At 41.3% G+C, this 14,709-nt stretch overlaps 1 protein-coding gene across 2 annotated transcripts in view; it reads left to right on the top strand.

The window, feature by feature from the left end:
- Positions 1 to 14,709, top strand: part of bbs9 (Bardet-Biedl syndrome 9) — a 245,101-nt gene that overhangs the window by 155,685 nt on the left and 74,707 nt on the right. For both annotated transcript variants that reach the window (XM_033641704.2, XM_033641705.2), the window contains one exon: positions 13,563 to 13,673. In XM_033641704.2, the coding sequence (XP_033497595.2) occupies positions 13,563 to 13,673 (111 nt within the window). The remainder of the gene's footprint in view (positions 1 to 13,562; positions 13,674 to 14,709) is intronic.

A 14,709-nucleotide genomic window follows, 5' to 3' on the forward strand; every position in this document is an offset into this window, starting at 1 on the left:
CGCAATCCTTTTGTGAATTCGGCCCTCAGTGTTTTAGCAAGACCTCAGAGACATTTGCAGCCGTGACTGTGGCACTAAAACCTAGTAATTTAATCTGAAGCATGATCTTTTCTGAACCATAACCAGGTGTTTTTTGTGCCTGTCCACTTGTTGACAGCGTTGTTGAAACGTATCCGCAGCATAACAAACAAATAATAGCAAACAACCACATGCTGTTGGTTTGAAGAAACATATGATGCCAACATTTATTTTGGTGACTGGGTTGTCCTACTAACAGTCAGCAGTGTTTTCTTAACTGATTACTTTTAGTTGCGTGAACTGAATCCTTCATCACAGCAGCAGATCAGAAACTCATACGCTCATATGAGGGTTTATTTTCATAATGATGTGTTTCAGAGGATCCTGGCAAACAACTTATTTTGTTGTTTAAGCATGAGGATGTTTTGGTTCCTGATAACGTGATAGATGCTGCTGTTGCTATCATACTACAGAGTTAATGAAACTCAATCACAGCAGCGTGGAGCTCAAAACTCAGAGATCCACCTTGAAATAGACGATGTGCCTTACAAGCAGAATTCAAAATCTGATTACGATTACAAAGAATTTGCAGTGTTAAAACAAACACAACTTCTCCTCACAGTTAAATCCCTTAACTTTAAACTATATATTTCTACTTTTTTAAATAGTGTATTTGATCACACATTTTATTGTTTTACAGTTGAAACAACAGCTGAAGTAAAAAGCTGAGTTGGAGCACGATGAATCTTTCTGGGTATTTATGAGAACGTTTGTGTCCCCTGGTGAAGATTTTCAGCCTCAGCGGACAAAAACATGAAGTCTATTCATTGTTACCTTTACAGCCAACACACACACACACACACACACACACACACACAGTATAGAGTATTTAACTGCATCATACACACACCCACAGCCAGGCACAAAAAAACACTGCAACAAGTTTAACACTTACAACACACACACAGATCGTACACATGAAATACACAGTGCAGACACACTCATAAAAACACACTGTCACATCCAGTTGCGTTTGCCAGGTACACACACTCATAAAATCGCACGTGTACACACACTCACACAAACACAACTACGCAAACACACACACACACACACACATATTACGGATCATTTAATCTTGGCTGAAGTTTATAGAGGTCTCTCTGACAAGATCATCAATTACTCTCCTCTTCCTCCTCCTTCCTTCGTTCACTTCCTTCCTCCGTCTCTCCTGGTTTCATTTATAAAACTATGAAAGAAAAATCAGTAATTTTTCTCTACATATGTTGAACATGGGCAAAATAAATTATAGAAACAACCTGAAAAGGACAACGTCCCTCCTGTCCTGCAGCGTAGAGTTGCACGTTTGAATTATCTCTGGAGTATATTCCAAACACGCAGATTCATTCAGCAAAAGTAAATTTATTCTTTCTGTGTTTTGAGGCTAAACTCCATATTTGAGACATTAAAAATCCATTCCTTTTTTCAATCAATCATTTATTTATTGATTTGTATGTCACATGAAATCCTCCACAGTTCCAGTGAAGTGTGATCCTGTCGGCTCCTTTAACTTGCGTGTTGAAGTTTATTTCTTATGTTCTTGCTTTTTCTTACATTGTGGGCTGTAAAACATAAACACTTAACATTTTTAAAACTCGTCACTGACTCCACTGGTTAAACAACAATGAACATGAAAACAAACAGGCAGATATGTACTGAGTGGGATGTGTTATGGCTATATACCTCACTCAGCTCGCTGTCTTTAAAGTGTTGCAGGTGACACCAACAGGAGCAAACACGTGTTTTAAATGTGCAGCACAGAGACATCGCTCTGCAGGCGGCTCGTGGTTCTTCATTTTTTCATTAGCATCAAGGTGTCGCCCAGTGGGTGAGCTGTACACCAGATAGCTTCCATGTTTTTACTGATGAGCACTGACGTCACACACACGTCGTCTTTCCATCCTCCACTTTCACAGCATCGTTAGTGATGATGTCATTTTGATATGAGATGTATCAGAAGATGTTTACAAGAAGTGTTTATCCACAGACATCAAGTTTAGGAGCTTAATATAAAGCGATTTTCTAAAATCAGTCAAAATCACAAATACTTTATTGATCCCTGAGGGGAAACTGTGATTTGTTAGTCGCTCCGACTCACTGAACAGAGGATTATAGAAGTAAGATTAAGAGTATGAAAAAGAAGTGCGTAACTATAAAGTAATAAAATAAAATAGAAATGAAAGTGTGCATTATGCTACGAAGTTAACACTGATACTTAAGATATTAAGAATAAAAATATCTTCACTACACTGAGTCTGTAATTGTGTAAAAATATGTGCATTGTTCTACATTAAACTGTAGAAACTAGTGTTACGTTCAGAAATATAAAATATATATTATGATGTAATGGTTACTACTATATATACATTTATAGAATAAACACAAGAATAAGAATAAACATTAGAAATATGTACAGTTATGTGCATTATATGTTAAATAAATATAGACATTCAAAAGGTGTTCGTGAGAATAAATTAATATACTAAAGAATACTGCAGCAGTTGAATTAATGCACCAATTATCACTCAGTATTGCAGAGTTAAGGCAGTGCTGCAGAGACTAACTGTACCTTTAACATCACTGTTACGCAGTAGAAATATAATAGACTATAATATTTAATTATGCTTTACAAATACAGATAGGTGAATTAAGAAATTTTCTAACTTCTTTTAAAGCTCCAGAGCAGCATGAGGAGGGATATCTCAGCAGAAATGGAAAATAATATAAAATGTATGTTTTCTTTAGTTTGGAATCACCTGAAAATTTGTTACCACAGAATGAGCCGTGTATATCTGCACACGGAGCAGCTCCTCGTCTACTGACATCACCATGTTCACCTTAATGTTTCTACAGTAGCCCAAAAAGGACAAACCTAACACTGACTCCAGATAGAGACATTCAGCTGTTGTGTTGGCTGCCACAGTTAGCTGCTGCTGTGCAATGAATACCATCAGAGAAACACTGATTTGTGACATGAAACGTCTTCATGCAGTGTTTTTCCTGGTGTAAATCAGCTGGTGTGTTTGTTTCTGAGAGGAGGAGACCTCTGAGGATGATTCAGCTCCTGGTAAACACCTCCTGAACCTCCTGCAGCCCTCACCACAAGACTAAAGCCCCTCAATCTAACACACTGGACCTTTAACATTAAGCAATAGTTCCAGTTTACTGTTCATCCAACATGCAGCTCATGGTCTTTTCTGATGTGACACTGTCACTGATCAGTCGAGGCGGACGTCAATGTGAAAGCCACACTGAGAGTTGCTGACAGCAGATAACTCAACAATGTTTAAAGAAATAAGCCAAACTAAGAGTTGTGTCATGGCTGTGGGCAGGAGGACATGTCTCCTTTCTTATCTCCACCTACAGAGCTCTGTTTCTCCTAATGACAAAAATACACACCAATGGGCAAATCAAATACTGCTGCTGTAAAACTGTCTCTGAGAATTAGTGGTGTGTGTGTGTGTGTGTGTGTGTGTGTGTGTGTGTGTGTCACAGAGAGAGGAGGTCTATAAAACTTTAAAGGCCTGTTTAAAAGTCATTATAGTAATTACAGTCATTTAGCTCAGAGTTCAGTGGAACAGAACTGAATCAATTAATTAAGTGTGTGTGTGTGTGTGTGTGTGTGTGTGTGTGTGTAAAAGAGAGTGAGTGTGTTTGTGTTTATGTTTCCTTGACATGTGGTCTCCCCTCTCCTTTGGTCTGCTGCCAAAATTCACACACTCACACACACACACACACACACACCACATACAGTACACACACAAACACACAGAGCGCTGCAGTAAACACTCGTTTGTGAGCCGTCTCAGATGTTGCTTTTTCACCCACCCGTAAACATACACACTTGTTTACATTTCCAACAACACCGGGGGCAACCGTTTCCCTCTGAGACCACAGACACACACAAACACTGACACATGCACACACACACACACACACTGGGATACCACACAACAAGCCTCACTTCATTGGTACGGAGTGTGTGTGTCAGTGTGTTAATGTGTCTGTGTGAGAGTTTTCTGGATATAGAAACCTTAAAACACACACACACACACACACACACACACACACACACACACACTCTGAGCGTTACATTATCGCTCTCGTTGTCGACAGCGACGCCTCTCTGAGATCAGATTTTATTTCATCCAGCAGATGAGAAAAAGAAATCAGTCCTTTATGTTTTTTCTTTTATGAACGACTCAACTTTAAATGTGTTTATGTTACGTAACATTAATTTAATCAGCTGAATCTCACTGAGAATAAAACTCATCAGACCAGAGTCAAATTACAGGACGGGATGGAGAATATAATATTTAACCTCCTCACTTGAAATAAAAGTTTTTGTTCAGGACAATATTTTCGCCTCCAGCTGATGACATGAGCTCTGTTAAAGACAGTGAGACGACTTCATCATCATCAGGCTGGTTTATTAGTTTGTTTCCTTTTTTTTCTTTTCCTTGTTTTTTAAATTAATTAATTTTAATTTTTTAAATTTTAATTGTATATACTTTTATTAATCCGCTAAGGGGAAATTCAATTTTTCACTCCGTTGTCATTAACAGCAGCACAAACAGGACCTATACATGCACTAAGTGGAGAGATGTCAGAGTGAGAGTTAGTTTATTATTATTATTTTTCAAATGACAGTATTATTCATCAGTATATTGTTATTTGTTATTTAGTATTATACATTTTTTACCTTCTTGAATTTTATCATTATTTATTAATATATTATTAATTAGTATTATTGTTGTTTGTGTTTTTTAATTTATTCATATTTATTATTATATTATTATTTTAGTTAGTATTATAATTTTTTCCCTTTTTTGTTTTATTATTATTTATTAGTATATTATTATTTAGTATTACGGTTGTTTGTTGTTTTTTCTTTTTTTAAATTTATTAATATTCATAATTATATTATTTGTTAGTATAATTTTTTACTTTTTTAATTTTTCTATTTGCATTTATTAGTATTATTTTTTTTATTTTTTTTTTATTTTTTTAGTATTTCTTTTTTTTTTTTAGTATTATTTTTTCCCTTAGATAGACAAACTGACACTGAAACGTTTCCACAGTCACCACTGGTGGACATGACATCATCTGTGTGTGACTGCTTATCTACAGGCAGGAGAAAGGAACACACAAACACAGCAGCTGGAGCCTGAAATTAAAAACTGATTGTATCACCGTGTGTTTACATGTAAACTGCAACACTGTTCTGTTCCTGCGGATCAATAATACATGATGATATTAATATATTACAGCTGATATAATCAGTGTTTTATTGAATCAATTAATTAAGTGTGTGTGACCCTCCGTCTCGACCTGATGACATCATTCACACCAACTGGCTTCAAAAGCTGCACTCTGCACACACACACACACACACACACACACACACACACACTCACACTCTTTATCTCTTTACTTCATGTTTCTGTCTGAGCTCTGCTTTATGTCTCCTCTGGTTTCATCTGCAGTTCATCTTGTGTAACTTGTGTTTTGTGTTAGTCTTCACCTTTGTTTCTCTTTTTGTTGTTGTTCTCCTTCTCGTCTTCCATTTTAGGCCTGTGTTCAGTGCAACAGTCAGGTTCAGTGCGCTCTCCTCTCCTCTCCTCTCCTCTCCTCTCCTCTCCTCTCCTCTCCTCTCCTCTCCTGTGGAAGTGGGAAAGCAATTCGGTTTTCGTCTCCACTCACACCGGGCGGCTGGTGAACTTGAATCTGACAGACTTGGATGGAGACGGTGTGATTTTAGGCCAGTTAGCTTACTCATTGTTAAACTTAATGTTGGGTTATTGCCTAAATTACACTGACTATATTGACATGTTTTAGTAGTGGTTTAATTTCACAACCGTGTCAAAGAATTTTGAGTTTTAGGGTGTATTATCGTTAGGTGTCTGTCCATGAGGGCAGGTTAGGGCGATATGATGCTGCTCTGCAGGGCGCTCGATCAGTGTGCAGCTGCCACAAGAGAAATTGGAGATGGAGGAGCAGGGCCTCGACTTAAATGCAGTTGTCGGACAAACAGCTCAGTTTTAATTGAGAATTGATGCCAGGGGCCACATTTAAAAACTAAAATCTAAAATTAATAAAAGAAATAGAAAAAACATGTCTTGCAAAAAGGGATTTTTTCGGCAGGAGGTACCTGAGCGCCACCTGGGCTCTGTCTGTGCACGTGCCTGGTCTGCATCCAAGTGTCATGATAGTATATCATCCCAGGGGCGCCCAGTGGCTCACCTGGTGGAGCGGGAGCCCCACGTGCAGAGGCTGCGTCCCTGCTGCAGTGGCCGTGGGTTCAATTCTGACCTGAGGTTGTTTGCTACATGTCGCCCCCCCTCTCCCCCCTTCACACACAACCTTAAAAAAAATCTTTAAAAAAATGAATTATTTCTGTGCTCAGGTCTGTTCTGACACATTGAATCCTGCTGTAATCTCTGATTCTTATATCTCTGTTCCTTCTCTTCTTTTCTGCTCATGTTCACAGTCCAGTCGAAAGCCAGCAGACACACAGACTACACACACATCCTCCCATCCACACACCCCTGCAGTGCATGTGTGTGTGTGTTTTGCAGTTATTTTCACAGTGTTCCACTGGTAGCTGTGGTTTGGGGCCTGCGTCTATTTTCGACCTAAAGAGAGGGGAGAAGATGGGCCGTGTGCACACATGTATTTATGTGTGTGTGTGTGTGTGTGTGTGTGTGTGTGTGTGTGTGTTCAGAGGACACGGAGAGAAGGAAAATACATGTAGTATGTGTAAGTGTAGGTCATGTCTTGTGTGTAATCCTGACCAGCTGTCTTTGTTCTGTCTCTGTGGTGTTTCCAAATTGAAGAGTTCTCCTCCAGGATGCTAAATATAAAACAGCACTGAGCTATTTTGGAAAAAGAATCAATCACTACCTGAAATTCATCGTTCAATAAATCTGAAATGTCACAAGAGGGTTGTTGTTTTTTAGCTCAGGACGGTTTCTTAACGTTAAAGGAATTCATTTTAGTCACTTTACTGATACGATAAAGATCTTTTTTTTTTTTTTTTACAAAGCTCGACATTAAACTTATTCAGTGTGTGTGTGTGTGTGTGTGTGTGTGTGCGCTGTACTGAAAAGTGGTCACAGATTCAGTTGGTGAAAGCTCAACAGAAGAGATCAGGTGTCTGATTTATATGCACACCAGTTTTTAAAGGAATCACACTTCCTAGTTTTTGATGTGTGTTTTCAAAAGCGTGTGTGTGTGTGTGTGTGTGTGTGTGTTGGTCCAAAGATGTGTATGTGGAGGGGGGATTGAAATAGCGTAAAGCCCACAGCCAAATTGCTGGTAACCACAGCAGCACAGTGTCACCCCCATCTTCAAACCGCAGCCCAGAATAAAGCAGGAATGTGCTGGTGCCTCCACACTGCAGACCAAGACAGCGCTGTCTATTGGAAGCAGCTTCGCCCCTCAACCGAGCTGTCCAGAACCGTTCCAAACCCGGCCCAAAGCGCCCCCAAACTGTCACAGACCGACGCAGACGCTCCCACACTGTCTTAAACTGTCACAAGATGGCTTCGAGTTTCTTCAGGCTGTCCTCAAATTGTCATGGACTGACCCAAACCGTCCGCATCTGTATACAAATGGGCCCACAAATGTCCAAAATGTCCCAGACTGTTACACTCCATCCCCAGCTGGATCTAAACTACTGCAAAACTGCAGCAAGCTGTTCAAACAATCTGTGAAGTGCCCAAACTGTCCATAACTACCTCAAAATGTTGTTATTTCAGACTCTCCTGAAACTGAAACAAACTCCATCTAAACTGAGTCCACACGTCTGCAGACGGCCTCTCATCCTCCCAAACTGCCCCAAACTGGACAAACACCTTCTAAACTAATTCAAATCGTCCATAACTGCACAAAACATCCCCCAGTATTTACCAGAATCTTCCCCTCTCCAAAGTGTCTTTTTCCAACCTCCATGACAGTTTAGACTCAGTAGTCTTCACCACAGTGACTTCAGACGCCATTTTGCACTCATGAAAATGATATTTCAAACAGAGTGGAGGAGCACAGTCGCATCACTGTCGGAGTCAGTGATTGCATTTTTTCTCATTCCACAGCTGATTGTCTGGTTAGATTAGATTCAGAATAAGAACCACAGTTGGGCTTCATCATGTTATGTACTCGCTGTAACATGATGACATAACGTTACTTACTTTCATAACTTAAATTAACTCTGTCAACTTTTTTCTGGGGCATGAACAGTGGAGTCCTGGATCAAAGTCCTGTGTTTGTTTTACCCGTCTATCCACCCTGCCCGCCTCCCTAATAGTTGCTGTAAAAGAAGCAATAGTCTGACCAAACCTGATCCAAGACCTGCTGGAATATCTGTCCTCTGTCCTGGAGACAGTAATTCAGTTTAATTCAATTCAATTTTATTTATAAAGCCCAAAGACACAAATCACAGTGTACCTCAGAGGCTTCACAGCATACGCACCCCCTGTAACAGGGAAACTGGTTGGAACCTCAGGAAGAACAAGTGAGGAGGGATCCCTCTCCTGGGCTGGACAGACATGCAACAGATGTCGTGTACAGAACAGATCAACATAATGAATGTACAGTGGTCCGTATGACACACAGACGTCCATTCTGTGATAACAGAAACTGGAAGCTTCCTGCTGACTGTAAGAAGCCGAGGAGCCGAACATGCTGCTGAATGTTTTGGCTTTACATTCTCACGAAAGAGAAAGAGCAGATTTTACATCCTGCTGCTGAACTGTTTAACAGACAAACAGAAAATGTAACTTTGCTGACAGTTTTCAGGCCTGAGCAACTTATTCATAATCCTAAGAACCCGTCTGTTCATTGTGTCCACACGACAAAGAACCAGGAACGATCGTAGCTTTTAAAACACAAACTTTTTTAGCTCCTGTTTCATAGTTTCTCTTCCAGCACAAGAGAATTCTTGAGTGACATACGTTTATGCCAACCGGTTGAACACATGAGCCAGTGCAGCACCGACAGCCGGCATTTTTAAAAAACTGTTAGCTATGTAAACAACAAACACAGAACAAAACAACAGCTTGTAACAAAAAAAATGGAAGAAAACACAGACAAATGGACCGAGAGTGAAGTCCAGGCTTTACTGAGCGTGTATGTGATAGGGAAGTGAAACGAGCTTCAGACCAAAGGGAAAGTGATGGTGCTGGAGCAGCTGCAGGCTGGCTTTTGTCACTGCAGCGTTTCTGTTGCTGGTTTGAATGCAAACAGAACAAATGCCCTTCAAGGTATGTCGTTGTTGTTGGAGTGAGCAGGCCCCAGGATTTTGGGACCAAACAGTTCAGATGACTCCCTGAGAGCACCTACAGGAGCTAAAGAAAAGTCTCACAGAAGAACAAATGATTGTTCCTAGTTCTCGCAGTGTGGACACAGTGTCAGCTGTTTCTACTGTTAATATTACTGCCACCACTTCTACAAGTGTCACTATTACTCTTTCAGTCAGACAACTCACGTTCAAATGTTTATTTCAACAGCAGAACATAGTTAGAGTTCAGCATCTAGACTCCGGCCTCATCACTTCCCACAGATAAGTTTACATGAGATTTTGGGAAGTGATGATTAAATCTTTTCCCCCTAGCTGGAGCCTGCAGGTGGATGCTCGGGTGGAGTTGGGGGTGAAAGAGCGAGCAGCAGTACTGATGCAGGGCAGCAGCAGCATAGACAATGCAAACGGAGAGCTGGGAAGATTTTTCAGCTTAAATAGACCGCCACATTTGGAGGGTGTGTTTGTAGATGACACGTGGAGAGTGACGTATGACGTGTATGTGTGTGTATGAATCAGTGCAGCTGGAGTTGACTGCCTGAACGAGCTCACAGGCGTCGCTCCATTAGTGATAATATAAAACCTTTTTAAAGTTTTACATATTTTGGTAGTTTTGGGGCTGTTTGGTCAGTAATGAATACATAAATGAATAAACAAATAAAGGGGGAAGAAAGTATATTAAAACTAATTCTACCTTTACCCTGTTACTACCAGTACTAATAATTAAATAATGATTAATGAAGTGAGGGGGAGTTTGAAGTTTGGTGCCCCTCTGACCACGCCCACTCACTGATTGTGGGTACATTTCTACATCACTGCTGACACTGTCAAATAGTTTTGTTTTGGTTTTATTTCGCTGCTTCCATCCAGTGTTACCACTACTATGAAACTAACAACGTCTACCTTCTTTGTGCCAGTCTCTGTGCAGCTATATCAACTCTTTTAAAACAAAGACGTGCACCTTTCTCCACACAACAACAACTGCTCTTATTTCCACTCTAACTGTGTCGACCATTGACACATCACAGTCATTCCACACTGTGTATTCACACCGTTATCTTCATTAAGTAAAGTGTTTTTTAAGTGTGATGTGGTGCAGAGTATTGAGCCTAAACCTCAGGACGGTCTAAAACTGATAACCCGACCAGCTTGACAAATATAGACCCGACCACGACGGAGAGAAACACAGATACACACCACAGCTCTGACCAGGCGGTACTACGCCTACTATTTACAGAGAGAGACGGAGAGAGGGAGGAATGTGCGAGAGGTCAGCGGTATGAGACGCTCTGTGTGTGTGTGTGTGTGTGTGTGATTTTGTTTCAGAGTAAGTCGCTCCAGAGGTGGGCTATTTCCTTACCTGATGTTGATGTAAGACTGAGGTTAAAACACACACACACACACACACACACACACATTCCCCGTGAAATTGTAAGACAGCGTTACAAAAAAAAACGACTCGCCTTAGAAAAACACCTGCCCAATTAAGAGCGAGGCATATCCCATTTCAAACAACTGTGTGTGTGTGTGTGTGTGTGTGTGTGTGTGTGTGTGTGTGTGTGTGTGAAGCCACAGGCTGTGCTCTCACCAAAGAGAACAAGATTGGCTTTAGAAAAGGCCAGAATAAATATTAGAGAGGGCTTAGGGTAATCTGCACACATACACTCACACACACACACACACACACACACACACACACACACACACACACAGACGTAGACGCAGTGGGGGAGATGGAGACACACACACATTCTCAGACACCTTAAGGTAGACATGATGGCAGACACACACATGCACACTGTGTCTCATACACACACACAAACACACACACACAACACAAAGGCACGATGTGTGCCGCACATGTTAAATGAAAGTACCGTGAAACTGGACACAATCCTGCGGGAGGAGAGGAAATTAGGAGACAGGGAGGGATGAAAGGAGGAGGGAAGGAAGGAAAGATAGATAGAGGAAAATGTGGGAAAGAGGAGGTGAGGTGGACGGACAGGGAAGGAAAAGGGGAAGGTGGAAGAGGAGGACACAGAGAGGGAAAGTAAGCAAGAGGAAAAGGATGGAGAGGGAGGAGAGGAGCAGACGCAGACAGGAAGGAGAAGAAAAAGAGGGAGAGGAGACAGAAGGGAGGAGAGGAATGAGGAAAGGGGGATGAGGAGGAGACAGAGAGGTGGGACGGAGGAGAGACAAGGCGTCCAATTCATCGGCCTCAGGAGCTCTCTAAATCCAGACTGATCCTGGGGATTCGAGCAGGGATTTCATCACACGCACTCACGCACTCACACACTCACACACACACACACACACTCTACACTTCTGCACTTGTATACTATGCAGCATTTCTCCTCTAAAACACAAACTCATCTTAGATAATCTGGTAAAATCTTGCTGTTTTTCTTTCATGTATCGTCTCAGAGTTGTGATGAATTTCCATATTAAAGACACTCTCATATAATTATTATTATCTCACCTAAACTTTGTGTATATTTTGCTGTAAATGACAGAGCACAAACAGAGTGAGAAGATATTCATCTAGTTTCATGAATTTTTAAATGATGAGGATGAAACTGGAACGATGCTGTTAAAACCAGTTTCATCTTGAACTCTGTCACCTGATATCTGCAGTAAGGAAAATGATTTCATCACAACTTTATTTTCCATCATAGTGAAACATTGTCTGAGTACACCCTCACATTATCCAACATTAAGACACAGAACATTTAAAACAACAACATATGAAAAACATGAAAGTGTTATTAAGTCATAGAGTGATCTCTACCAGTAGAATCTATTGATAAAGGTTTTAGCAAAAAATAAATGTAACTTCAGTCATTACTGTCACTGCAGTACAGATGACTCATCCATCAATTACAGTATGACAGAAAATGTAATTTAATCTTTCATTGTATAATGTGTCAAGTAAATAAAGTAATAATAATAATTATAGTACGTCAAGTAAACGTTGCATCCAGACCTGCTTGCATGTTGTCGTACGTAGGATCAAGGACATGTGGTGACACTTTAACTTGAAATCAGTCTGAAAGTCGAATGAAGCGCAGCAAACATTTGACATTTCATGTGGCGTGTCTCATACAGACAGGAAGTGGAAAAAATGCTGCTTTACTTACGTATAAAAAGGCTGTGAAACAAGACAGTGACGTCAAAGAGGACAGTCACATTTTAGGACGCAAGTGGTGTGTGGATTTATAGTATGAGTGCTAGTTTTTATGCCTCTGCACCGGCGTCCGTCCGTCTGTGCGTCCCATCATTATATCTCAAAAACACCTCAGGGGAATTTCTTCAAATTTGGACTAAATGATGAACTAATTTGTCACTGGCTGAATCTGAGTTGTTTGACAGTGTGTGCAGATGAGCAGTGTTTGGTTCCCCCCATTGCCACCAGTCTCCAGAGCTGACAAAAGTCTGCGGGACTCCTGTCACACACACTGCTCACATTGCGATGACAGAGCTGGCTGAAAATCAGCAACGTTTTCCTAAACTAAACATATCACCATTTTCCTAACGGCTGTAGCTGTCATATTTCTCAGAGACGGACCTTGAGTGGCTGGACTGGATCAGCTAAATTTTTAGCTTTGTAGTTTGTGAGCAGCAGGGGGTGAGACAGAGGGACCGCGGGGTACATCCATTAGTGCACAACCTAGTTAGCAGCAATCTCTCGTAACCGTGCTGGCAGCCAATTATTAGGCCTTGATGTGACAGTCTACTTATGTTGTGCAGAAGTGGGCGTGGTTTCATCTAAAGTGGGTTAGAGAAATTCTGTCAGGCGTGCACATGGTTCAGTTAATGCTGCATTTGATGTCTGCATAGCCGAGTGTGTCCATGTGTTAAGTCCATGTGGCCATTCAGGGCTGCGCACTGGTGTAGTCAGATAATCATCACGGTAAATGTTCTGACTCTGCAAATCCACAAAGTATAATGTGAGTGTCACAGTTCACACAAAACTACAGAGCAAGAACTACAAGCTTTTTAGTTCAAATTTCAGAACTGTCACTTGTCATGAAGTCTCTGAGCCAGTCGATTAAACTCTTCCTCCGTCAGTGCTCAGTGACCAGCTGTAAAATGATGTCATCACACTGAGAACCTCTCAGTGAAAATACATAAATCTAAGTACATATTCAGATGTTTCTTATACAGTGTGTTTCCTCCACCTGTCACTTAGGAGGTGTTGAGCCCATCGCAGAGGTGGCTGGTGACGGAGAGGAGCTGGAACTTCCACCCGAGACGACCAAGTTCATCAAGAAGAAACAGCCGTCTAAGAAAGTCAAGAAAGGTAGGAGCACAGCCTCCTCCATCACCTTCTCCTCCCTGCTTTACTGTCATCTCTTCTCCTTCCTCTCTGTGTCTTTATTTGGAGCTGAATATTCTCCGGCTCCAGCTCATCAGAGCCTTCTGCTTCACCTTGTCACATTTCCAACCGACCTGTGTCAGAATCCATCACTGCGGCAGTACATCCGCAGCATTGCTCCCAGCTTGTCACTAAATCCTGAGCAGAGCCCTGACACTGATATCTGTTCACTGTCTGTCACACTGTTTCTAATCCACCTCTATTTTCCCTCCCGGCACAACACGCTGTCTCATCTGTTATGTGTACATACCTCTGTGACTGCTGCTGGCTCATGGGCCGCACAATCAGCGTGGTTTGGATTCTGGTCGGTGTCAACAGATGAAATCAAAAGACACATTTGGTTGTGCAGATGCAGAGTGGATGTTCACAGTGTTTCTGAATGTTTAGCTTTGTTGTGTTTATTCCACCTGATGATCCTGCTCTGTGTTTCTGATGTTCTGACTTCTGCTGTACGGTCTCACTTTGATGGCCATCATTAAATCCCAGCTGACCTCACCATCAACAGATGGTACGAACTCAGAATGTCCCCACGTTACTGATCCTCTGAGATAATTTCTGTCAACAACCTGTGGACCTGTGGAGAGTCTGTGGACTCTCAGATGTCTGTGAAGGTGGGGTGTGAGTCCTATTTTTTTTTTTAAAAAAAGGGGACATCAGAAAATTATCACAGATTATTGTCCTCAGCCTCCTCAGGAAGGTGCAAGATGCACCCACATATAGTTTTATCCCCTTCTCTTGACCTGTGATGGCAGCATCCTTATTATGAAACACCTGCTCTTCACCCTAAAACACGAGAGCCGTTGTGAATGTTTCCCCTCCCACTCTGCATGTGTTTTGTTGCCCAGGAGAAGACTCGGATCAGAAGCACAATCATAAACACTTTATTGATCCCTGGAGGAAAATTGTGACACGTTAAAGTCACTCTGATGTAAAGCGTAAAGAACTATAGAGGTAAAAATAA

The sequence above is a fragment of the Epinephelus lanceolatus genome, chromosome 10 (genome assembly GCF_041903045.1).
Source record: "Epinephelus lanceolatus isolate andai-2023 chromosome 10, ASM4190304v1, whole genome shotgun sequence".
Classification (NCBI taxonomy): Eukaryota; Metazoa; Chordata; class Actinopteri; order Perciformes; family Serranidae; genus Epinephelus; species Epinephelus lanceolatus.